The sequence below is a fragment of the Saimiri boliviensis genome, chromosome 3 (assembly GCF_048565385.1).
Source record: "Saimiri boliviensis isolate mSaiBol1 chromosome 3, mSaiBol1.pri, whole genome shotgun sequence".
NCBI classification, from domain to species: domain Eukaryota; kingdom Metazoa; phylum Chordata; class Mammalia; order Primates; family Cebidae; genus Saimiri; species Saimiri boliviensis.
The window spans coordinates 139,004,979-139,030,368 of record NC_133451.1 but is presented as its reverse complement, the minus strand read 5'-3'; the positions used below and the strand labels follow the sequence as shown (position 1 = coordinate 139,030,368).

At 35.3% G+C, this 25,390-nt stretch overlaps 1 protein-coding gene across 4 annotated transcripts in view; it reads right to left on the bottom strand.

The window, feature by feature from the left end:
* LRBA (LPS responsive beige-like anchor protein) overlaps positions 1 to 25,390 on the bottom strand; it is a 746,578-nt gene that overhangs the window by 480,575 nt on the left and 240,613 nt on the right. For all 4 annotated transcript variants that reach the window (XM_074396837.1, XM_074396836.1, XM_010338615.3 and 1 more), the window contains one exon: positions 23,921 to 23,985. In XM_074396837.1, coding sequence (XP_074252938.1) covers positions 23,921 to 23,985 — 65 coding nt within the window. The remainder of the gene's footprint in view (positions 1 to 23,920; positions 23,986 to 25,390) is intronic.

The following is a 25,390-nucleotide window of genomic DNA, read 5'->3' as shown; positions in this document are numbered from 1 at the left end:
AATCCTTCAAAGAAATCAATAAATCCAGGAGCTGGTTTTTTGAAAAGATCAACAAAATAGACCACTAGCCAGGTTAACAAAAAAGAAAAGAGAGAAGAATCAAATAAATGCAAAAAAGAACAATAAAGGGGATATCACAACAGATTCCACAGAAATATAAACTACCATAAGAGATTACTACAAACAACTCTATGCACATAAACCAGTAAACCTGGAAAAAAATTGAGAAATTCCTGGATACCTGCACCCTCCCAAGACTAAACCAGGAAGAAGTTGAAACCCTGAATACACCAAAAACAAGGGCTGAAGTTGAGGCAGCAATTAACAGCCTACCAACCAAAAAAAGTCCAGGTCCAGACACGTTCACAGCTGAATTCTACCAGACGTATGAAGAGGAGCTGGTACCACTGCTTCTGAAACTATTCCAAACAATCCAAAAAGAAGGAATCCTTCCCAAATCATTTTATGAGACCAACATCATTCTGATACCAAAACCTGGCAGAGACTCAACAAAAAAGGAAAACTCTGGCCAATATCCATGATGAACACAGATGCAAAAATCTTCAATAAAATACTGGCAAACCAAATGTAATAGCACATCACAAAGCATATCCATCACAATCAAGTAGGCTTCATCCCAGGGATGCAAGCCTGGTTCATCATATGCAAGTCCATAAATGTAATCCACCACATAAACAGAACTAAAGACAAAAACCAAATGATCATCTCAACAGATGCAGAGAAGGCCTTCAACAAACTTCAACAGGCCTTTATGATAAAAACTCTCAATAAACTAGGTACTGAGGGAACATATCTCAAAATAATAAAAGCTATTCATGACAAACTCACAACCAATATCTTACTGAATGGGCAAAAACTGGAAGCATTCCCTTTTATATTTGGCACTAGACAAGGATGCCCTCTCTCACCAGTCCTATTCAATATAGTATTGGAAGTTCTAGCCAGAGCAATCAGGAAAGAAAAAGAAATAAAGGGTATTCAATTAGGAAAGGAGGAAGTCAAATTGTCTCTATTTGCAGACAATATGATTTTATATTTAGAAGACCCCATCGTCTCAGCCCGAAATCTCCTCAAACTGATAAGCTACTTCAGCAAAGTCTCAGGATACAAAATCAATATGCAGAAATCACAAGCATTCCTATACACCAATAACAGACTAAAAGAGAACCAAATCAAGAGCGAACTCCCATTCACAGTTCCTACAAAGAGAATAAAACACCTAGGAATACAACTAACAAAGAATGTAAAGGACCTCTTCAAGGAGAACTACGAACCACTGCTCAAAGAAATAAGAGGACACAAACACATGGAAATACATTCCATACTCATGGTTAGAAGAATCAATATTGTGAAAATGGCCATACTTCCCAAAGTAAGTTACAGATTCAATGCTATCCCCATCAAACTATCTATGACCCTCTTCACAGAACTGGAAAAAAACACCTTAAACTTCTTATGGAGCCAAAAGACAGCCCGCATGGCCAAGACAAACCTAAGCAAAAAGAACAAAACTGGAGGCATCATGCTACCTGACTTCAAACTGTATTACAAGGCTACAGTAATCAAACAGCATGGTACTGGTACCAAAACAGAGATATAGAACAATGGAACAGAACAGAGGCCTTGGAGGCAAAGCCACACATCTAAAACTATCTGATATTTGACAAATCTGACAAAAACAAGCAACGGGGAAAGGATTCCCTGTTTATTAAATAGTGTTAGGATAACTGGCTAGCTATGTCCAGAAAGCAAAAACTGGACCCCTTCCTGACACCTTACACTAAAATTAACTCCAGATGGAATTAACTTCAGATGGATTAAAGACTTAAACATAAGACCTAACGCCATAAAAACCCTAGAAGAAAACCTAGGCAAAACCATTCAGAACATAGGCTTAGGCAAGGGCTTCATGACTAAAACACCAAAAGCATTGGCAACAAAAGCCAAAATAGACAAATGGAATCTAACTAAACTCCGGCGCTTCAGTATAGCAAAAGAAACAATCATTAGAATGAACTGGCAACCAACAGAATGGGAAAAAATTTTTGCAATCTACCCATTTGACAAAGGGCTGATATCCAGAATCTACAAAGAACTAAAACAGATTTACAAGAAAAAAACAAACAAACAAACCCATTCAAAAGTGGGCAAAGGACATGAACATACACTTTTCAAAAGAACACATATATGAGGCCAACAAATACTTGAAGAAATGCTCATCATCACTGGTCATTAGAGAAATGCAAATCAAAACCACACCGAGATACCATCTTACAACAGTTAGATGGTGATCATTAAAAAATCTGGAGACAATACATGCTGGAAAGGATGTGGAGAAACAGGAACACTTTTACACTGTTGGTGGGAGTGTAAATTAGTTCAACCATTGTGGAAGACAGCGTGGCAATTCCTCAAGGACTTAGAAATAAAAATTCCATTTGACCCAGCAATCCCATTACTGGGTATATATCCAAAGGATTATAAATCCTTCTGAGATAAAAACACATGCACACGTATGTTCATTGCAGTACCGTTTACAATAGCAAAGACCTGGAACCAACCCAAATACCCATCGATGATAGACCAGACAAGAAAAATTTGGCACATATACACCATCAAATACTATGCAGCCATAAAAAATAATGAGTTCGTGTCCTTTGTAGGGGCATGGATGAATCTGGAAACCATCATTCTCAGCAAACGGACACAAGAACAGAAAATCAAACACCACAAGTTCTCACTCATAGGTAGGTACTGAACAATGAGAATACATGGACACAGGAAGGGAGCATCACACACTGGGTCTGCTGGTGGGGGCAGGGGGGGACTAGGGAAGGGACAGTGGGGGGTGGGGAGGTTGGGGAGGGATAACATGGGGAGAAATGCCACATATAGGTGACAGGGGGATGGAGGCAGCAAACCACATTGCCATGAATGTACATATGCAACAATCCTGCATGATCTGCACATGTACCCCAGAATCTAAAGTACAATTATATATATATATATATATATATATATAATAAAACTAAATTTATTTTTTAAAAAAAGAAAAATGAATGAAAATTGAACAAAATAAATAAGAGACATACAGGACACAGTAAAAGGGTCTAATGTAAATGGATCTGTAATATAAGAAAGAGTAGAAACATAATTAGAAAAAAGCAGTATTTGAAGAGATAATGGCCAAGATTTTTCAAAACTGGGAAAAAACACTGACCCATATGCTGATGGAGTGCTACAAAACCCAAGCAGGGTTTTTAAGGATACCCCACTTAGTTATGCAGTAGTAAAACTATCAAAGAAAAAAATCGTAATAGCAGACAAGGGGAGAGAGTCAAGTAAAAGAACACCTTCTTGCCTTCAAAACAGCAACAATAAGCCTAATGGAAGTCATATAAGAATGCAAAGGTCTCTTTAAAATACTCAACAAAAATACTAACTAAAAGGCCAGGCCAGTTGCTCACACTTATAATCCCAGCATTTCGGGTGGCCCAAGCAGGAGAATCACATGAGGCCAGTAGTTTTAAGACCAGCCTTGGAAATGTAGTAAGATTCCATCTCTACCCCCCAAAAAATTTCTTAAATTAGTTAGGCCTAGTAGTAAATGCCTGTGGTCTCAGCTACTCAGGAGCCTAAGGTAGATGGTTCACCTGAGCCCATGAGTTTTAAGTTATAGTGAGCCCATGAGTTTTAAGTTATAGTGAGCTGTGATCACACTACAGCACTCAAGCCTGAACAACAGAGAGAGATCCTGTCTCAAAAGAAACAAACCAACCATGTAAGAATTCTATCCTCTTCAAAACCAGCCTCACTAACATGGTAAAACCTTGCCTCTACTAAAAGCACAAAAACTAGCCAGGCATGATGGTGGGTGCCTGTAATCCCAGCTACTCAGGTGGTTGAGGCAGAAGAATGGCTTGAACATGGGAGGCAGAGGTTGCAGTGAGCTGAGATTGTGCCACTGCACTCCAGCCTGAGTGACAGAGAGAAACTCTGTCTCAAAACATAATAATAATAAAACAATTCACAAAAAAATGTGACTCAAGGAGAGGCTTAGAATTTGGGGCTTATATACATACCATTTTAATGGGGGAAAATGAGGTAATGAAGGGCGCATTTGGGAAAGTAAATGATTATGCAAACAGAAGTGGACCCTTAGGAGAATAGTTAAGTGATATTATAGTTTTTTAAAATGTCTAGATAATTTTTTATCCTGGTGCTAACTTCTCTTCTTTATTGATAATTGTTAGTCTTCCTTGGTTGCAAAACTCCTTGGGAAGGGATTGATGAAAACTGAATTCTTTTGGGAGCCTCTCCTTTTCAGCGGATAAAGGAGTTCAGAAAAAGACTTTTTTTTTCACAGTGGTATATTCTGGACCTTTCTCGATTGTTACTGAAGGAAGCCACCGCACGCAGCTGAACTCTAATACACTTATTTATGACTAAATAGATGTCTTTTTTTCTTGCTAATCTGTGTTTATCTGTTTAATTCACAGGTCCCCAAACAACAAATCTAAGGAAAGCTTTTCCTTACCACGAAAAGCACAATAAGAACATTTCATGACAAATAAAATAGGAGGAATTTGTCACCAGCCAACCAACATTCTTTACAAGGATGAAAAATAATGTAAGATTGATGCTAGTCCAGGAAAAAAAATGGAGCAATGAAAATGGCAAATGTGGTAAATCTAAAAGAATACTGGCTGGCCACAGTGGCTCACACCTGTAACCCCAGCACTTTTGGAGGCCAAAGTGGCTGAATCACTAAGTCAGGAGTTCAGCACCAGCTTGGAGATGATGAAACCCCATCTCTACTAAAAATACAAAAATCAGCTGGGTGTGGTGGTGAGCACCTGTAATCCTAGCTACTTGGGAGGCTGAGGCAGGAGAATCGCCATGAGGCAGAGGTTGCAGTGAGCTGAGATTGTGACACTGTTTTCCAGCCTGGGCAACACAGCAAGACTCTGTCAAAAAAAAAAAACAAATATTTACAATAATTGCATAACTTTTAGAATTCAAAAATACTGCAATTGGCCGGGCACGGTGGCTCACGCCTGTAATCCCAGCACTTTGGGAGGCCGAGGTGGGTGGATCATGAGGTCAAGAGATCAAGACCATCCTGGTCAACATGGTGAAACCCCGTCTCTATTAAAAATACAAAAATCAGCTGGACATGGTGGCACGTGCCTGTAATCCCAGCTACTCAGGAGGCTTAGGCAGGAGAATTGCCTGAACCCAGGAGGCGGAGGTTTTGGTGAGCCGAGATCGTGCCATTGCACTCCAGCCTGGGTAACAAGAGCGAAACTCCGTCTCAAAAAAAAAAAAAAAAAAAAAAAAAATTGCAATTTAAAATACATAACCACAGCATACAAGGCAAGAGAAACTAACTGAATTAGTGTTGTAAGTGTCCTGTATTGTATACAGATTGGCAAAAGAATCAGTTTATGTAAAGATGTTAATTGTAATATTCATACTACAATCTCTAGGTGACCACTAAAGGTAAAGGTATTTAAATATATATACAACCAACAAGCTAATGGGAAAAAATTCAGCAACAAATACCCAGCTCAAAAGAAGGGGGAAAAAAAAGAAACACAAGATGTAGAGCAAATATAAAGGACATAAATAATGAGATGATAAATTTTAACCTAAACGTATCAGAAATATACAGAAAGTAAACATTTAGTGGTAAAATTATTGTCAAATCAATTTTTTAAAGTATATGATGCTTGTAAGTGACACGATTTCAATATAAGGCTCAACAAAGATTGAAAAGTATAATTTCTGAAAACATGAACAATTTTTAAAAGTTAAAAGAAAGTTAATAAACCTTTATTAGTATGAGAAAAATAAACTTGAAGAAGCAAACAGAAATAACAAGATAAACCTGTTAAATCAACAAAAGTATAAGTGAACCAGAGAGACAGAAATTTTGTTCTAAATTTGTATGCTCCTAAGAATATGGCCTACTATCAGATATAGAATATATAAAGCTATAGAATATTTCTTAAGCTGACCAACTTATCTGGAACATTATATCCAGTAAGTGAATAATAAATATTCTTTTCAGGTAAACACGGAACATATGTAAAAAGCAGGCAAAATGTAGGGTCACAAAGCAATTTGTGGGATTACAGGTGTGAACCACTGCACCCAGCCGGCACTCTTAATAATGTGCCCATCAACATTTTCCAAAAGTGCAGAAAAACATGGAAAATGTTCCTTGCGAAATAATGAATTTCACTACACTATTTATAAAAGTGAAAACCTTAAAGAATCAAAATATACAATCATATAATTTTAAAAAGCTTCCAAACTGACAAAACAATGTCTACGATATACATTAAGAGGAAAAATAATCCTGAGGAATATGATGAACAATATGAGTTTGGGGAAAATATAAAAGAAAATACACCCAACTGCCAATAGTCTAGAACAGTGGTCAGCAAATTAAGGCCTGTGGGCCTACCAACTGTTTTTGATTAGTAAGCTCTACAGGAGCACAACTATGCCCATTTGTTTAAGTGTTATCCAAGGCTGTTTTCAAATCACTGTACTACAGTGAGTTGATCAGTTGTGACAAAGACATTATGTACTCCAAGGTCTAAAGAACTATCTGGCCTTTTACAGAAAAAGCATGCACATGTCTGGGCTAGCAAGCGAGGCTTAAGTCCTCTTATGTATATTTCTCTATTCTTTGAAGCTTTAGAGCAATCAATAATTACAAGAAAGGAAAACAGAAAATCCTTAAAGAAAATAAAAAGGCTTTCTGCCTTTTAATCACTTTGTTTCGATCTCTATTAAGCTCACATACACTGTCATAATTTGACTCCACATCTGTCAGACCCTCTCTTCTGTCCTCAAACTGTCTTCCAGCTACTTTAGAAGTTAATGCAATACCTTATCTATGATTTGGGGATGACATCATCAGGGTATTTTGTTTTCAAATGCTATTCAACAGTACTCATGTAGGCATTATAGACAAAAACAATCCCTAGTGTAATTTTAAAACCCACTAATGAATAACTTCCTCTGATTCTACAGATAGAGAAGGGAAGAGCTTTCAAGAGTACAGATGTGAAATACTGGTTTGGTTTCTTAGTTTCCCTCTAGAGACCTAAAACCACATTGTGAATTTAACATCAATATATTGCCTTGTACTCTCAAACATTAATTGGATTGATTAGTCAATGGCATACTATCCTGTGAGTCCCCAAACAAGTAACCTCAAAGTTATTCTAGTCTCTTCCCTCTTCTCTAAACTTCCTCCAGGCCCCTAATCAATCAACAAATCTTGTTGATATTTCCTCTGTAATATTAGCAGCTTTAATTTATGCTGTTTTATATCCAATAGCCTAAAAATAAAGGTTTCATCATTTAATCCACATTATAACTGAATAAATCTTCTGAGTGCTAATTCTGATCTTTCAACATTTTTGTCCCTCTTGCCTTTTAAAACACTGTCAAGCATCTGTTCAACACATATTACATTATAGACTAGGTTAAGCACCAAAGATGACCTTTCATTATATTTTTAGTTGGGGAAAAAGATAATACACTGGAGTCTTTTCCAGCTTGAAACTCAAATTAATGTAAGTGCTATCATGGATATACCCTAATGTGACCTCCAGTGAGTCATAGCTTTATATGATTCCAGCCCCTTGAGTTCAACCTTGGCAGAATCTGGCACTTCCTTCTAGCAAACAGAATATGGTAAAGATTATGGGATAATCATTCCTTAATTTGGTTGCTTTACATGCCAACAGTGATAGGATAATCACTCTGGTGCTTGTGTTATATAATAAAGCTCTGCCCTAGAGAGATTCTCCTGCCACCCTTGAAGAAGTATAAGTGGCTATGTGTGCGAAGTCCGTAAGACAGGGCAGTATGGACAACCTGTAGGAGCTGAAAGCATCCTCTCAGTAACAGTAAACAAGAAAATGGGAACCTCAGTCCCACACCAGCATGGAACTGAATTCTGCCAAGACATATGTGAGGTTGCAAAACGACTCCAAGCTCCAAAGAGAAATGCAGTTTGACCAACACCTTTATTGCAGACTTGTAAAACCCTAAGCAGAAGATCCAGCTAAGCTGAATCCAGACTTCTGACTCACAGAAAACGTAAGTTGCTTTAAGCTGCAAAATTTGTGAAAATTTGTTATAAATAAGCAACACAAGTAAAATTAGAACATAGGAATACATTTGCTATCATATCTCTATAGAAGCAAAGATCACAATAATCTACTAAAGATGAAAAGAAAGCTCCAATAGAAAGTTAGAGCATGAAGTTGAACCTTAAATAAAGGGCAAAAGCAACAAAGAGAGAAAGAAACTTCAGAAAACAGTATGAACAAAGTTATAAAGAGAAAAAATTTTGTGTGTTATATTTTCAAGAGAACCAAAACATCCGTTCCTATCATTTAGTTTTTAATGTGTCCATTTACTGACATATAAACTTAGATAGGTAAACGAATAATTTTCTGTGTTGATGTTTCATGCATTTTTCTGGTTATGTAGTGTTTAAAAACCATGCAACACTTTATTAATAAAGCAGTAAGTGAAAGCTCCCAACCCCCTTTCCTGTTCACTTTCAGCATACGTCACTACCATCAGTAGGGTATCTTCCTGTCCTTACATTTATCTAAATTTATAGAAACATATATAGTATTTATATGTATTTATGTGTATATACATGTATATACATGTACATGTTTATGTGTTTTGTAATAATATTTTTAAACACTTAAGAAGTCATACTAAACTACTTGTATATTTTACTTAATTGTATACCATTATGCAATCAAAACAGCTTCAAGTGACTCCTGTGGATGGAATGTACCATGATTTATCAAAACAGTCCCCTATCCAGAGATGATTCATTCTTTCATTCTCTACCCCATTAACATAACCATTATTTATCCAGTTACTGAAACTAGAAATATCAGTCACATCTTCCTTCATCATCAACCTACAGATCCAACAGACTAAGTACTGCCCATTCTACCTCTGCAATAACTTTAGAAGTTGTTTTTCTTTGTAATATTTTCCAGTGCCCTTCACTGGAAACTCACTGGCACTCAAGATCATGGTTTTGATTATTATAATAACCTCCAATCCAACTTCTTTCCATGAATCTTACTATCTTGCCAATTCTTCATCAGGGGCGTCTTCCTAAAATGAAGATCTGATTATCACTGTATAGTTTACAAAGTATCAGCCATCTTCCCATGATCTACAAAAGAGACTAAACACCTTTGCATGGCTTAGAAATCAGTCTCATAGTTGTTAAACTTTCATACTCTAAGAACTCTAGGCCAGGAACTACTTTCCCAAACATTACGTCCTGTTATTGTACACCTCTTTGCCTCTGTTCCTACTGTCCAAGGAATGACCTCACTTCACATTCTATCTAACCTATTATCAAAGCTAAACCAAAGTAAAGGTTCACTACAAAACCTTTTGTGAACCCACACCTGCTTTTCCTCCACAGAAGTAATCCCCTACCAAAGGGCATAAGCCTCTTCTTTAGTACTTATTACTTTGAATCTCTCTGTATAACCCAATTTCAATTATGTATTTACAAATTTGTCTTCCATTTTACAATGCACCAACTAGTTATAATCTATCTTTACATAACCAAAGCATAGAATAGTGTCTGGTCATTGCTATGGATCCAGCAGTACTTATAAGGAAGAGAAACTCTTTGACTATCCACTTCTGCCAGTTAGGTCTAAGCTGCTACCTGTAAGGAATACAAACATGCATAACACTGTCCACAAAGAGTTCACAATTTAATAAGGAAAGTTATAGGACTATATACAAATAGCAAGATAACTGTGAAAAGATTCTTAAGGTTCTTAAAAAATTTTTCTTCTCTTAACTTTTTCAATAATATATAGCACTTTCTTGGTTTTCCTCCAAGCTTCTTCACTGCCCCCTTTGCTACATCCTCCGCTGCACTACCTATAAATCTCATAATGTCCAAGAGGTCAGCTGTGTATTCTTTTCTCCGTCTAAATTATTTCATCCAGTTCTATGACTTTTAATCTCACCTATATACAACTAATTCCTATGTTTACATCTCCAATCCTACTCTTGGTCTCCTTTATTTCTGAGTCACAGAGCCAGTTGCTAACTAAAAATCTTCACTTAGATATCTAATAGGGCATTTCAAATCCAACATTCCAAGCAGAACTCTTAATTCTACCTACTCATGCCCATAATACCTCTTCCCCATCACTACTTCAGTTTGTCCCACCACAATAAATAGCACCAAAGTCCACTCAAACTCAAGAAATAATCCTTGATTTTGTTATTTCCTCATTTCCAAATCCCATTAATGAAAGCAAGTTCTACTGCTTTAACTATTAAATATATCACATATATGTTTACTTCTCTTCACCACCATTGCTACCACATGATTCTAAGTCACCATCCCTTCTTTTCTAGAATACTTCAGTAGTATCTTCACTGATTTATCTGCTTTCATTCTTGCCCTGCACACTGAGCCTATCACAATTCATCCTTCTAAGAATATAAGTCATGGTGTTAGGAAAGCTGGATATCAACAGACAGAAGTATGAAATTGGTTATTTGCTGCCATGGCTTGAATACTTGTATCCCCTCCAAAATTCTTATCAAAATTTAATCTCCAGTGCAATAGTATTAAGAGTACTATAGACCTAACGACCTAATGTAGTCATTAGGTCATGAGGGTCCTCCCTAGGAAACGGAATTAAGGCCCTGAACAGTCTTCACACAATGTTTAGCCTCTTCTGCCCTTTCAGCTTCCACCATATGAAGACACAGTGCTCAAAGTGCCATCTTAGAAGCAGAGACCCAGCCCTCACCACACACCTAAATCTGCCAGTGTCTTAATCTTGGACTTCTAAGCCTCTAAAACCACAAGAAATAAATTGCTATTATTTATCAATTACCCAGTCTCAGGTGTTTTTTATAGCAACATACGGAGACCAAAGCATTTACCTTAAATCATGTAGAAAATTACCTCAAAATGGATCAAAGACCTAAATGTAAGAGTTATAACTATAAAGCTCCTAGAAGAAAACATAAGGAAAAGTTTCATGATCCTGAATTTGGCAATGATTTCTAGGATGTAATACCAAAAGTACAGGCAATAACAGAAAAAAATAGATAAAATGGACCACATCAAAACTTCTGGGCCACGTGATTTGGCTCACACCTAAAATCCCAGCATTTTGGGAGGCTAAAGCAGGAAGATCACTTGAGCTCAGGAATTTGAGACCAGCTGGGGCAACACAGTGAGACTCCCTATTTTTTAAAAGAAAAAGGAAAAAAAAACAGTAACAACAACCTTCTGTGCATGAAAGGACAAAAGCAACAGAATGAAAAAGACAACCCTAGTGTCTCATGCCTATAATTCCTGCACTTTGGGAGGCCAAGGCAGAAGGGCTGCTTGAGCCCAGGACCTCAAGACCATCCTAGACAACATAGCAAGACCCCATGTCTATCAAAAAGAAAAAAAAAAAAAATAGCTGGGCATGGTGGCATGTACCTACGGTCCCAGCTACTCAGGAGGCTGAGGTGGGAGAATCACGTAAGCCAGGAGTATGTGGCTGCAATAAGCCACTGCACTCCAGCCTGTATAACAGACAGACCCTGTCTCAAAAACAAAACAAAACAAAAAAAACCTGTAAGTTATATCATGTCACCCCTCTATTAAAAACTCTGCAATGTATTCTTACTGAATATGATTTAATCCAAATTTTTTAGCATAGCTTTAGGGCCCTATATGATCCCAATATTAAATACTTCCCTGGACATTTCCAAGCCTTACTCACTCTTTCTTGCTGATTTTGTTCCAACCACTCTGGCCTTCAATTTGTTTAGATAATACACAAATACTATTCACTCCTTAAGGCCTTTGCTCTTGCTGTTTCCTCACCTTAAAATGTTGTGGCATACATCTCAAAGGGTTAGCTATTTCTCTTCATTCAAACGAAGTGTCTCCCCTTCACAAGATTTTTCTAAACACTCCATACTCCCTATAAGCCAGTATGCTTACTCTCATAACAATACCCTGGTTTGTTTTTTTCCAAGCATTTCTTACTATCTGAATTGTCTTATTTCTTGTTTACCTGTTTATTATGTGTTCTCTCCTCTATAGCATAGAATTATTCACAGTTATATCTTCAGATTCTAGAATAGTACGTGGCACACAGATTATAATCAATAAATAGATACTGAATGAATGGTAGAAAATGAGTGCCATAAACCATTCCCAATCAACTTTTTTGTCCTTTCCTTATATCCAAAACCTTAATTCCTTCAGACCCATTTCAATCATCTTTCCCTCTAGGGAATACTCTGCAATTCTATCCTACAAAGACCTCTATTTTATGACAATCTTTCTTTATAAAGTCGTTTTTGTAGAGACAAGGGTCTTGCTGTGTTGCCCAGGCTGATCCTGGAAATCCTAGCCTCAAGTTACCCTCCTATCTCAAACTCCCAAGTAGCTAGGACTACAAGTGCACACTACCAAGCCCAGCTAGTTTTTTTTAAAGAGACAGGAGAATCACACGATGTTGCTCAGGCTGGTCGTGAACTCCTGGGCTCAAGCAATCCTCCCACCTTGGTCTCCCAAAGTGCTAAAATTACAGGAGTGAACCACAATGCTCAGCTTATCTTATGTCAATCTTATGCCTAATGATTATTGTAAGTACAGCATATATTATACTTGTTTACAGAATATCTTATAAAAATTCTATTAGAATTCTATGTATATTACTCTATTCTCCAAAAAAATGTGCTTCCGTAACTAGAACTGATTAAGGAAGCAGAAAAGGGAAAAGAAAAAAATCTAAAAAGAAAAAAAGACTAAAAAAAAATGTTTGCTTCTTTTTCTTTAAATAAACATAGCATTTAAGAGGTACTGTTCAGGTAGGCTATACTCCCTTATTATCTGATGAGTGGACAGTTTGTGGAAATACTTCAAACTAAATATTCCAAACATCTAAATTTATCTAAGCAATTAACAACAAAACCCTGGAGCTTTTACATTAGACTTAACTGTATCATAAATTTAAGTTTGAAATATTTTCACTGCATAATACAAAATTGTTACCATCTAACCTTACTTATTTAAAATAATATTATAAATGTGATTGGGATATATGTAAATTATAAAAGGTGATTGGGATATATGTAAAGTATTTAATAATACTTTCAGAGAAGAAGGGGAACATATATATCTTTTCCTTCACAATTTACAAAATGTTTTAAAATCAAAGTATCTGAGAAAGAACTGACTACATATCTCTCATTTATTTTAAATATATACACAATATGACTTGTCCTTTAAGAAAAATTTAAAAATGACTTCAAAAATTAAACTAGTAAGATATTAAAATAAATTTTTTGCTATTCTAAGGGGTCAATTTTTCTCATCTACATGCTTATTTTCCTAAATATGCAAATTATACAATATTTAGCAACAGCAATTTTATCTAACAGCTGTGTAAACTACTCTTTCAAACAAAGAATTAAAGGTAAATTAAAGTTTTAATTACTATATGCAGCCCCAAAATGTTGAGTTTACTATAGATTAAATGTCTAAATGCAGGGCATAAAATGATTCACATACTTTAATATTATGAAGAAAAAACTATGTATAATTTACACCTACAGTGCAAGAAGGAAGAAAAAAACGCTTGTGTCAGCCTTAGAAAACAAACAGCCCTATCAAGTGACCAACTAGAAAAGATTCATACTAGAGGCTCAATAAATAATGGTAATGATGACAACCATCTCCCATAACTACATTACAGCCCATTGTCCACATCTGATTATACTAGTCTAGACCTTGGGTAAGCACATACACATTTTTACCAAGAGTTTTCCAATATTATTGCTCTGTTTCCTGGGCTTTCTGTGACCCCCATTAGCAGCAACTGTCATTTTCGCTACTAAACATGACCACTGATGGGAAAGGAAAGTTACCACTTTTCTACACCCTAATAATTGAGAATGTGGAAATAATGTTCCTGAATTGGCAATCCTTCCAACATAGTAATTTCTTTAGAATTAGCTACAGAGAATAGTCACAAAACAAAACTGAGAAGGGGATAAATTGCTTCCAAAGACTTTCTTCAGTAATATGAGAAGTACTAAAGCCTCACTTTTCAAAATATCATCTCCACAAATTAATATTGCCTTTATTCTTATAGTGAAGAATTATTGCCTAACTCTCCATGTACCTGCCTCCTTACAGACATCTATCTCTCTGTCTCTCACCCAGCACATTCAATAATTCAGTATCACAAAAATCTCTAAATTGTTATCTCTCTTCACCTTTCTTAGTTAAAGCTCTCAGTAACAACTTTGAATAAAGGCTGTAAAGGTTCTAACATCACCGAATACACATGCCTGAAACCTTAGAAAGAACAGATTTTGTTGGTGACTGAAAAAATTACATTTAAATATTTTTAAAAATTTTTAAAGGACAGTCTAGATCTTTCATGGTTGAGATTCAGCCCAGGTGGTAGCCTCTTTTTCTAGAAGGCAATATCCTTGATCAGGGAGACCAAAAGGTATCCATATGCTTTACTACAGTTTAAATGAAGATAGCAAATACTTTATAAAGTTATTTCATCCTGAAAATATAACAGCTTAGTAATTTAATATAAATGTTACATCCTGACATCAACGTGTTTTTTGAAACTTATTTTGCATGATTATCCCTAGTTGAGCATTTTAAAACAACACCTGGTATTACAGAGGCCACAATGGAAGCAAAAGGACCAGGCTGCAAGCTTTTATCTCATTATTTTAGATAAAATAATTTCTTAGGACTAGGAAAGAATCTATTCTCAAGAATGTGCAAATAAAAAGAGAGAGAAGATAGTTATATGCAGAAAAGCAAAAATACAGAGAAATGGCTCTCCTGACTCTGTACTTGGAATTCAGTTTACTTAGAATTCAGCAGATTTCTCTGTTGCACAATATCCACCATCTTCTATCTTCTTATAACTGCCTTTGTCTTTTCATTATCAGTGGCATTTCCTTAGCAATCCATAGAAATTCGTCCTTTCAGATTCCACCCTGATCATCCTTCTTTAACACTGCAATGCCCTCTGTATCAGGTTGTACCTATTCTCCTCCCCTCGTTGTTTTAACTTCTCATATCACTTATCTTCTGAACATACTATCCACTTTTTAATTTCTTTATTGCCTAACTTTACCAATTAAAATAAACCCTATTAGGGCAGGCATGTCTATTCTGACCAATGAATTCTAACCACTGACCCCTAAATTCTCAGAGCCAAGAACATGGACCAGCACATGGCTGGTGTGTATTAATATTTGCTGAATAAGGTGAATGACTCTATTTTCATTTTAATCTTTTCAAAGGTTATTAGAGTTCCTTTTTTTCATCTATCCCTAATTCATATCCCCTTTTCTATAATCATTTTTATTTAATTCAATAAATAATCCTACTTACATATAAGCTGTTGTAGTAGGCTAGGAAACATCTACACAAACATAAGCATATTCTACAGGCATGCTGTATCCAAGTCATCTTTCACAAAAGTCATATGCATTTAGTCTTGGTAAAAAAAAGGTCAAACAACAAATCCTATACAGTCAAACATTTAAAACTCTGATATCTAGTAGAATTTACTATTTTTAAGGGGTAAAAAAGCAAAATTCAAATGCACCACCATGTTTTTACATAAATCAGAACAAAACAAGCTTAAAAAGTAGCCACAGACCAGCATGGTGGCTCACACCTGTAATCCCATTACTTTGGGAGCCTGAGGTGGGAGGATCACTTGAGCAGGAGTTCAAGACCAGCCTGGACAACATGGCAAAAAACAACTCTACAAAAAATATAAAAATTAGCTCTTATGTAGTGGCAAGCACCTGTAGTCCCAGGTACTTGGGAGGCTGAGGTGGGAGCATCACCTGAGCCAGGGAGGTCAAGGCTGCAGTAAGCCATGACAGTGCTACTACACAGCCTGGGCAACAGAGTTGAGACTCCATACTAAAAAAAAAAACGTAAACACTGAAAAATCATTTAAATATAAAATCCCATAAAAAGTGCAAAAAACAAGCCTCCATATTCAAAATCTGTTAAAAGAAGCATAGTCATGAGCAGAGATCAAGCTATACAATTAAAAATAAAAAATAATCTGACCATATAAGTACTTTAAACCAAAGCACATGAATAAAAGAAGAAAAATATGCTTACCCTAATTAAGGAGAGAAAATTCTAATTTTTGATAAGCCATTAAACCTTTACAAAATGATAAACATTAATCTAAATAATCTAATCTTTAAGAGCATATACTTCATTCTAAATCACTCAGAAAAACTTCGATACAAATGCAATCCAGGATTTAAGTAAACAGAGATAAAGATATGAGCCCAAGAGTTAAGAGGTTGCAGCCTGGGTAACACAGCAAGACCACATCTCAAAAGAAAAAAAAAGAGATAAAGTCTACGCTTAACTAATGATCAACAGTTGATCTCTGACCGTACCCCCAAAATAGCATCATTTCCAAACAACTATGTACAAATGTAATTAAGCAGAGCACAGTGACTCACGCCTGCAATCCTACAAACTTGGGAGACCAAGGTAGAAAGATCACTTGAGACTGGGTGACAAGGTAAGAACTTACCTCTTAAAAGAAAAAAAAAATACAATAAAAAAATTTAATTGGAGTTTTTCTATAAAGCCTCTTCCTACATATATAATTTTAAAACTAAAACCAGAAAAAGCATATGGCTCTTTAAGTAACACTCAACGGTTTCCAAGTGATAATCTCTACCTCAATTCAAATTTTGTCTTCTACTGATAAGAGATAAGAACATATTCTAGCCATACTGTTTACTTACGTGCAAGAAATACTTGTGTGTTTTTGTCAGAGGATAACTCAGATCCAAAATACTAATGGACAATGGGTCCAAATGAATGTTATCTGGTCTCTCACCTTTTTCCCTCTGCACCTTCACTTCTAGTCATTCTTCTCATTCCACCAACATTATTAATAATCATGCTATTTAAAGAGGTGAAGAAAAAGGCTGGAGCTGCTAAATGAATGCTCAGAAAGAAGACACACAACCTAAGCAGATGAATTTTTCAGACAGACCAGTGTATTAGTATTCAAAGCATTATGTCCTTTATGTGGGCTATTTATATGTTTGGATACAAGTCTGAGTTACTGCTGTAATAAGCAGACACTGACTGTCCCTAGAGGATGATTAAGTAACGTGCCCAAGAGAATGTGAGATAATCTGCCATTTCTGTGCTTTCCAAGGATGGGGGAAAAAGAATCATAGTGGCACGTTTAAAAGTAAAGTTGTTAAAATCTAGAGAAGGACATACTAAAAAAAAAAGTAAAGTTGTAGGAGGCTATGAAAGTTCTCAAAATGTGTTTTTATTAAATTAAACCCAACGCCATAATTATAGGTCATTTTAATTATTTACATATTTAGCAAATTGCAAGATTCAAGATGAGAGTTTAAATCTTAAGTTTTTTACCAAATATTGTACCTTTTAACTAGGTTTCATAGTCTATTACTTCCCTGATTTTTACTATCAAAGATTTAAAAAATTAGCCAGTAAAACTATGCCTGTTTTTTAATTTAAAATATAAATGAAATAAAGACAATGAGGAGAAACTAATAGAAACATTAATAAAATTAGAAACAAGAATTAAAGGAGGCCAGGCACAGTGGCTCATGCCTATAATCCCAGCACTTTGGGAGGCTGAATGACTTGAGCCCAGGAGTGCAGGGACTGCCCTGGGCAACATGGCAAAACCTCATCTCTCCAAAAAAAAAGATTTAAAAATTAGCCAAGTGTGTTGTCCTCAATAGCAGTCCCAGATACTTAGGAGGCTGAAGTGGGAGGATCACTTGAGCTACGGAGGTCAAGGCTGAAGTGAGTTGAGATCGCACCACTGCACTCCAGCCTTGGCAACAGTGCGAGATTCTATCTCCTTTTAAAAAAAAAAAAAAAAAAAAAGGGAAAGGCAACTCTAGTAGAGAATTTGCACTGATTTTTTGAAATTCTAGAGAGTAAGAACAAAAAGAGTACCACCTAAATACTTAAAATATGCATCATCTCTAATAGACACAAGTCATAAGACAGGAGACCACCAACAAATCATTACAAATTTCACAGAATAATGTCTCAGAGCAGCTGCCTTGATCACAGCTACCTAGAACAATATCAGGAGATTAAATGCTCTAAAAAATATTCAGAAGGATCACAAGCAAGCTGGCGAGAAGAAAGGAGGCAACCTAGCAGCCTGATCTATTTCCGCCAGCAAAATTAACATCAATACTGAGACACTAAATTTGCAAGTAATATCATCAAAACCTCTAAGAAAATAAGAAAAGGCAAAATATGAACTTGAAGCCCTTTATTTATCCAGGGAAGAAAAACCTTACAAGATTCATTGGCGAATAATTTAAAAAAATGTAAGCAACAGTGTTATGAACTCAATTAAATACGTGTTTCAATTCAATTTAGTTTCAATTAAATATATTTGTAAAGTGAAGAAAAAAATAAGATAAAGCCAAATCAAATACACAAATAAATCAATTTAGGTCCAATACACATAACAATGTAACCTATACCTCATAGAAATTTAGTATAACACTGAACCCTCAGATTTCATTTCAAGAGAGTCAAAGGCAGTAGTAATAAATATATATTATTTTCTACTGATGTGGTGCTATAGCATCACAGAGACTTTAAAAGGTGGCTTTAACATTCTTTAAGTTCTTTAAAACTATTAGTTTAAAGAAAGTTGTACCTTTCAAGAATAAGAAAACTATTTTAGATCTATTACCTGAATATTTAAAAAGCAAACGGAGGTGATGATGATAATGATTCAACATATCATAAAATGTTCATAAACAAAATTATCATTCAGGAATAGCAATATTCTTGCTCATAATATGTGAAAATTTAATTTTTTAACTGAAATATTTTATTATATGTATCTTTTTCTCTTAGAAGTCATCAAAGGTTATAACATTTGACTATGACCGTGATTATCAATTAGTCTAGCTATATAAATTTGTTTAAAATGGGGTGTTTTTTACATAAAAAATACCAATAACTGAACTCAAAATTACCAAAACATGCATTTATAAAATATCTTATTAAACAAATATAAGTTAAAGAGACCATCAGCAAATCATTACAAATTCACAGAGTAACATCTCATAGAGCAGCTGCCTAGAACAACATCAGCAGTTTCTACCAAACAACAATTACTTATGTCTGAACTTAGTAATTGATTTGCTAATGATACTCTTCAAGTCTGTTAGACCTTATGCTGTAGTCTGTCTATAAAGGTCTTCATGTTATTTACACTAATAAAACATTAATCAAGGGCAAAATTTATAGCAGCTACTCTATAAATGAGGTCAAGGCAGGTCAGACTTACATAATAAGAAGAAAAAAAGGTTAGTCTTTGCAGTAAAAAGAAAAATCCTTATGATTATTCTTCCTGCCCCTGGGATTAAGTCTAGTAGTCAAACACTCCAAACTATTTCAAAAACACATACATTCCTATGAAAACTCCTTTAACCCTCAAGCACTAATTATTTATAAAAGAAAAACCAAATCCACTGATTTACAAAAATAACCCACTAAAATTTTCCTTGAAAATATATTCTACACTGTATGTAGAGAACGAAAATTTCCAATTTTACTTGCACTATTTCACTAGTGAATCTTAGTTTCCATCACTGTTTATTTCAAACACTTACTTAAAAGATAAAGGTTGAGTGTTCTCTATAGGCTAAGCACTGAAGTAAAGAAGACAGTTTCTAACTATGGGAGACTAAAAAATCTAAACAGAATAAGAAAAGCAAATATAAGAAATCAGAGAGCAGGTACTGTGAAAACGGTAACAGATGATATGGATTAAGTAAATTATTCAAACAATTGTTTCACCAAATTTTCAGCAATAGCAATAGCCAGAGTATTATTAGCATTTGTGCCAGTACCTCCAAGTCTCAGTTCCCACAGAGTTACATAGGTCCAGGAGACACCTGTACATGCAGTAAAGTGTGTTACAAGAGAGGAACTCTGAGTTTAGGGCACTTCAATCTTTTATGATGGCCAGTAGGTCTCCTGGAGTTTGGCTCAGAGAGAGACATCATCATTATTATACTAGACAGTAAACAATCCTGCTTTGTTCCAAATAGAGACACTATTTCTATATTCCAAAGCTGTCTGCTATATAAAGATCTTTGAATGACAATTCAAAACAAAGGCATTTGGTATCGCTACTTACAAGGCCAAAAATTTTAAGAGTGATGCCTGGCTTTCTCTCAAGACCCACATCCAAGCCATTAGGATATCCCATCAGGTCTTATCTTCAAAATAAGTCCGTAATCCTGCCATTTCTTACCTCCTCTACTGCTAGCAACCTTGTCCCAGTCACCAACACGTTTAACCACAATTACTACAATAGCCCCTAACTGATCTCTTTGTCTTTATTTACCTTTGTTTTTTTTTTTGAGACAGGGTCTCACTCTACTGCCAGTGATGTAGTGAAGTGGCGTGCACATGGTTCACTGAAGCCTTGACCTCCTCGGCTCGAGTGATCCTCCTGCCTCGGCCTCCCATGTAGCTGGGACCACAGGTGCATGCCACCACACCCAACTAATTCTTTTTATTTTCTATAGAGACAGGGTCTCACTATGTTGCCCGGGCTGGTCTCAAACCCTTGGGCTCAAATGATCCTTCCACCTCAGCCTCTCAAAGTGCTGAAATTAAAAACACAACCTACCACATCTGGCTGACCTCTTAACTTCTATCCTTAACTTCCCACATGCATCAGTCATATTAATTTTTTCCTCCAGAGAGGATCTTGCTCTATCTCCCAGGCTACATAGTAGTAGCATGACCACAGGTCACTGCAGCCTCGTCCTCCTAGACTCAAGCAATCCTCCCACCTCACAGCTTTCCGAGTAGCTGGTACTACAGGCACCTGTCACCATACCAAGCTAATTGTTTGCATTTTTTGTAGACAGGGTTTTACCATGTTGCCAGGCTGGTTTTGAACTCCTGGGCTGAAGCAAGTCATCCACTTCAGCTTCCTAAAGTGCTAGAATTATAGGTGTGAGCTACTTGCACCTGTCCAAGAGTGATCTTTTTAATCTGTAAGGGAGATGCCTTCCTCTTCCTCTCAAAATCATGCAATGGCTGTCATCTCCCACAAAATAAATTAAAAAGCCTCTACACAAAATCTTGCCCTACGTTATCTGTCCGATCTTACTTCCTATTTCATTCTACTTTAATCACTCTTTTCTTTCTATATTGGCCTCATTCCTCAAATATACCAGGGAAACTCACACTTGTACACTGGCTATTACTGAGGCCTGTAATGCTTTTATATACATGCCCCTATAACTGACTCCTGTGTGTTTCAAGTGCTTGCTCCAGTATTACTTTCTCAATGAGCCCTAATCCTATCACTCTTATTTAAACTACAAACCATACCAACCTTTTTCCCTTACTTCAAAAATTTCATTCCCCTCACCTGCTCCACATTTTCTTTTCCCATAGTACTGAACAATATTATATATTATTCACATATTATATAACCTGCTTATTTTATTGTTCATAATCTGTCAATGCCTATTTGAATATACAACCCACAAAAAAAGAATCTTTATCTACTTTGTTTATTGCTGTATCTTCAGTACCCAGAACAATTCCTGGGACATAGTCAGTATATAATAAATAGATCAGGAATTGAAGCTCAAAAAGTAAAAGTACTTGCCAAGTATCAAAGCTGAAATCTGAACCTAGGGCTATCTTCAAAGCCAATGTTCTTAATCATAAGTCTACGTTGCCTCACCTATTAAATGTAACAGTAACATACATAAGAGTAGTTATACTTAGTAGAGTCTACAATAATCAAAATCACCTCATATAAATTTTTCTTTAAAACAAAGCCCAGAAGAAAAAAAAAAAAAAAGCCCAGGAATTATACTTCAATAAACCCTAAAAATTATAGAAAATCTGTTTATGGGTGTTTTGCATTAAGTAGAATATTTGTGTATTTAATCAACAGCTCTGGCCACCTCTTTTTCTATATATAAACTTCAATATCATATACTGAATGATATATATATCATGAATCATATCTACATATAAACTTCAAAATCAACACCTCAGTGTTGAAATCAGCCAAAAGCTATTTTTCAATAAATATACACTTTGAAATGGTTACTGAAAGGAAGAGTAAAGAATTAGTCATTAATTCATTCACTGCCCTATAAATTAGTTCTTATGGCTATAAATCTGTATCAGTTTTGTTGATCACCTACTACTTGCCACACTCTACATGAAAACTTAGCTCTATGTTTCATACAGATCATTGTAGTAATGTTGCAATTGTTCCTCATTTCAATCAGGTCTTCCCTTCTTTAACCTATACTAAAAACTTCTGCCAGTTATCTTTCCAAGCCCCAAATATCATAATGACTCTCTTTTGTTTAAAATTTTCCAAGGGTTCCCACTCCCTTGAGAGATCTAGATGCCCAATCCCAACAACACCTCTCCAACACACACACACACACACACACACACACACACACACACACACACACACCCTATATACCTTCCCATATTACAATGCCTTCAGATATTCTGTTCCCTGGGTTTGGAAAGATTTTCATACAAACATCCTCCAATTTTTCCATAACTTCCAAATTACTAATGTTTATATGACAAATCATACTGACCCTTGAAATGCATCTCAAGAATCCTGTTTCCTGGTTAAGTTTTACCTGATTCTTCCATATTCAGTTGAGGACTCTCTCTTTTTCTTAGTACTCCATAGTACTTTACCCCTTAGTGCTTTCTTAGCACCCTGTACTTATGTATTTCTATCACAGAATTTAACATTAAGTATTATAACTGCAGGTTACTGGTCTGTGGGCACCTATAATTATTTCTGCGGGAAAGGATTTTAGTAGTATTTAAGATCAAACAAAGTTACAAATATTCTTTTTTCCCTTTTCTAGAATATTTATGAGAGATAGAGAACAAGCCTGGATTCCTAGACCTAAGTTCAAATAGTTACCAAAGCACTGACAGGGTCAATCTTCCAACAACATTACCCAAATCACTAAACGAACACTGCTGAAACAGTAAGTTTGTTCAGAATACTGTCTGCAAGGGGAGTCAGTCACAGCTTTTTATCTATACTCCAGGTCTTCAGTTCCGTTAATGCAAAATCAGCTACTACAAATCAGATGAAAAGTGGTCCACTAATCATTTCCTCAATTTCTTTGTACCTTTTAATTCTTTCACTCTTTTACATTTGTTTTCTCCCTTTTATCTCTCTTTTCACGTCTGTACTTTCTTCCCTTCTCTTACCACCACTAAATTTTCTTTCCTTGAATTCTTCTGTTTCTGCTCTTTAAGTGAAAAACATACCTACTTATTTCCTCTATCACCTTTCTTACCACATCACATGGTAAAACTTGTCCCCCCTCCTCTTATGGTCAGCCTGTGACATAAAAAATAATAATAATAATATAGACATCTAATTCTAATTAATGGTTCTATACACATACAAGAACTTTATAGAAAGTCCAAATAAGTATGGCTTTTCCTTATACCTGCAAATAGATTTATCAGTTTACTTTTCCCAAACTTATTGAAAAATAAAAATCAGAACTGTATCAGTAAGCATATCTTTAAAAAAATTACAGAATGATTAAATATTAACATATACATAACTGATATATCAGAGCTCCACTACATTACTGACTGAACAAACAGTAAATACAGAGACCAAAAATATCAGTGCCTACAGAAAAAACACAAGATTTTAGAGAAAAATACAAAATGGATTAAAATAAAATAGATTACCTTCCTTCATTGACAAGTTCGATGAAAGCAAGGCCTGCATTCTTCTGAATAGAATTTTGCCACTCCTAAAATAAAAAAACAAAATAGCTGAAGAAATGTCACTCAGTAGGTTCTTCTTTTAAAACAAAAATAATGAAAAATATCCCCCATGTCAATTTCATACCTTAACTCTTAGAAGTTCTGTTTAGCCATATTAATAGGTGATATTGAATAGTATACTGATACTAAGCAAGTTAGCAACAATATGATTCTGTGTAAATTAAATGAGCCTATCTATATTTATTTTGCCCTTTCGTTCTATAACACTATATACTAATTTAACTGAAATAATTGGAAGTTGGGAAAGAAGGTGACAAAGAAAACCAAGGACAAATAGATGTTTTGATTTTGGCTTTGTTTTCGTTTTTCAATGTTTTTTTTAAGGTGTATCATCCAAAATGAAAAGAAAAGAGAATTAGGTAGTTCAGTAACCCTAAGAAAGCAGCATAGTTTACCATAAAAATTGATGACTAGGAATTGAAAATGAGATTAGAAAGATCAGTGAATTGGGCTAAACCAGTTTTGAGTTACAAAACTATAATTCATTATCCCATTAATTAATATCTAGTATAAATCTATTAAATATATTCTTGATCCATTTGAAATTTAACCATTAAACTTTATCCACTAAAAATCTACCTATTAAAAAAAACAGGAATCAAGAGGATGTACAAATAAATACTTTAATCCTTATAACTATATATATATACACACACACACACAAATATATATATATATATAAGCATTAATACAATAAGCATTAATACAATAAGGAAAGGCCTGCATGAATTAAAATATATCTAGATTTGAAAAATACTAGTGAATGCACTTGAGTGTATATGGTAAACACACACACACACACACACACATAAATATAAACACACACACACAGAGATTTGTTTTTAAAGAACTGAAAACACATACATAATATTTATATTTCTTAACATTTAAAGCCAGATTCATATTTTCTGAGTGTAAACTCTAAGACTTTCAAATTCCATGCAATTTCACCCTAGTAACTATTCTGTTCCACTCCAAATTCTTTTCTTTTTTAGTCTCATCCTTTCTCTTCTATTTTGTCTTTCCTATGTCCACTTTTGTACTACCTTCTTTTGTGTTTTGAAAAAAGCCAAGGTGGTTCTTGAGACCAAAACAATCACATGTCATGATTTCGGCCAAGGATTACATTCTGTGCATAGTGTTAATATAATCGTACTAACAGAGCATATACAGTAGAATAAAAATTAAATAGAAAATCAGTAAGACACTGGAGGACAGTCACTGGCTAGAACCAGCAGAGAAGAAAAAGTAATGTATTCTTGAGGAATTAACAAGAAGCAGAGTAATAAAATCCATGTTCCCATTCTGATACTAACAGAATATATCCTTAGGCAGATCACACTGTATCTGCAGGTCTTAGATATTCCCCTT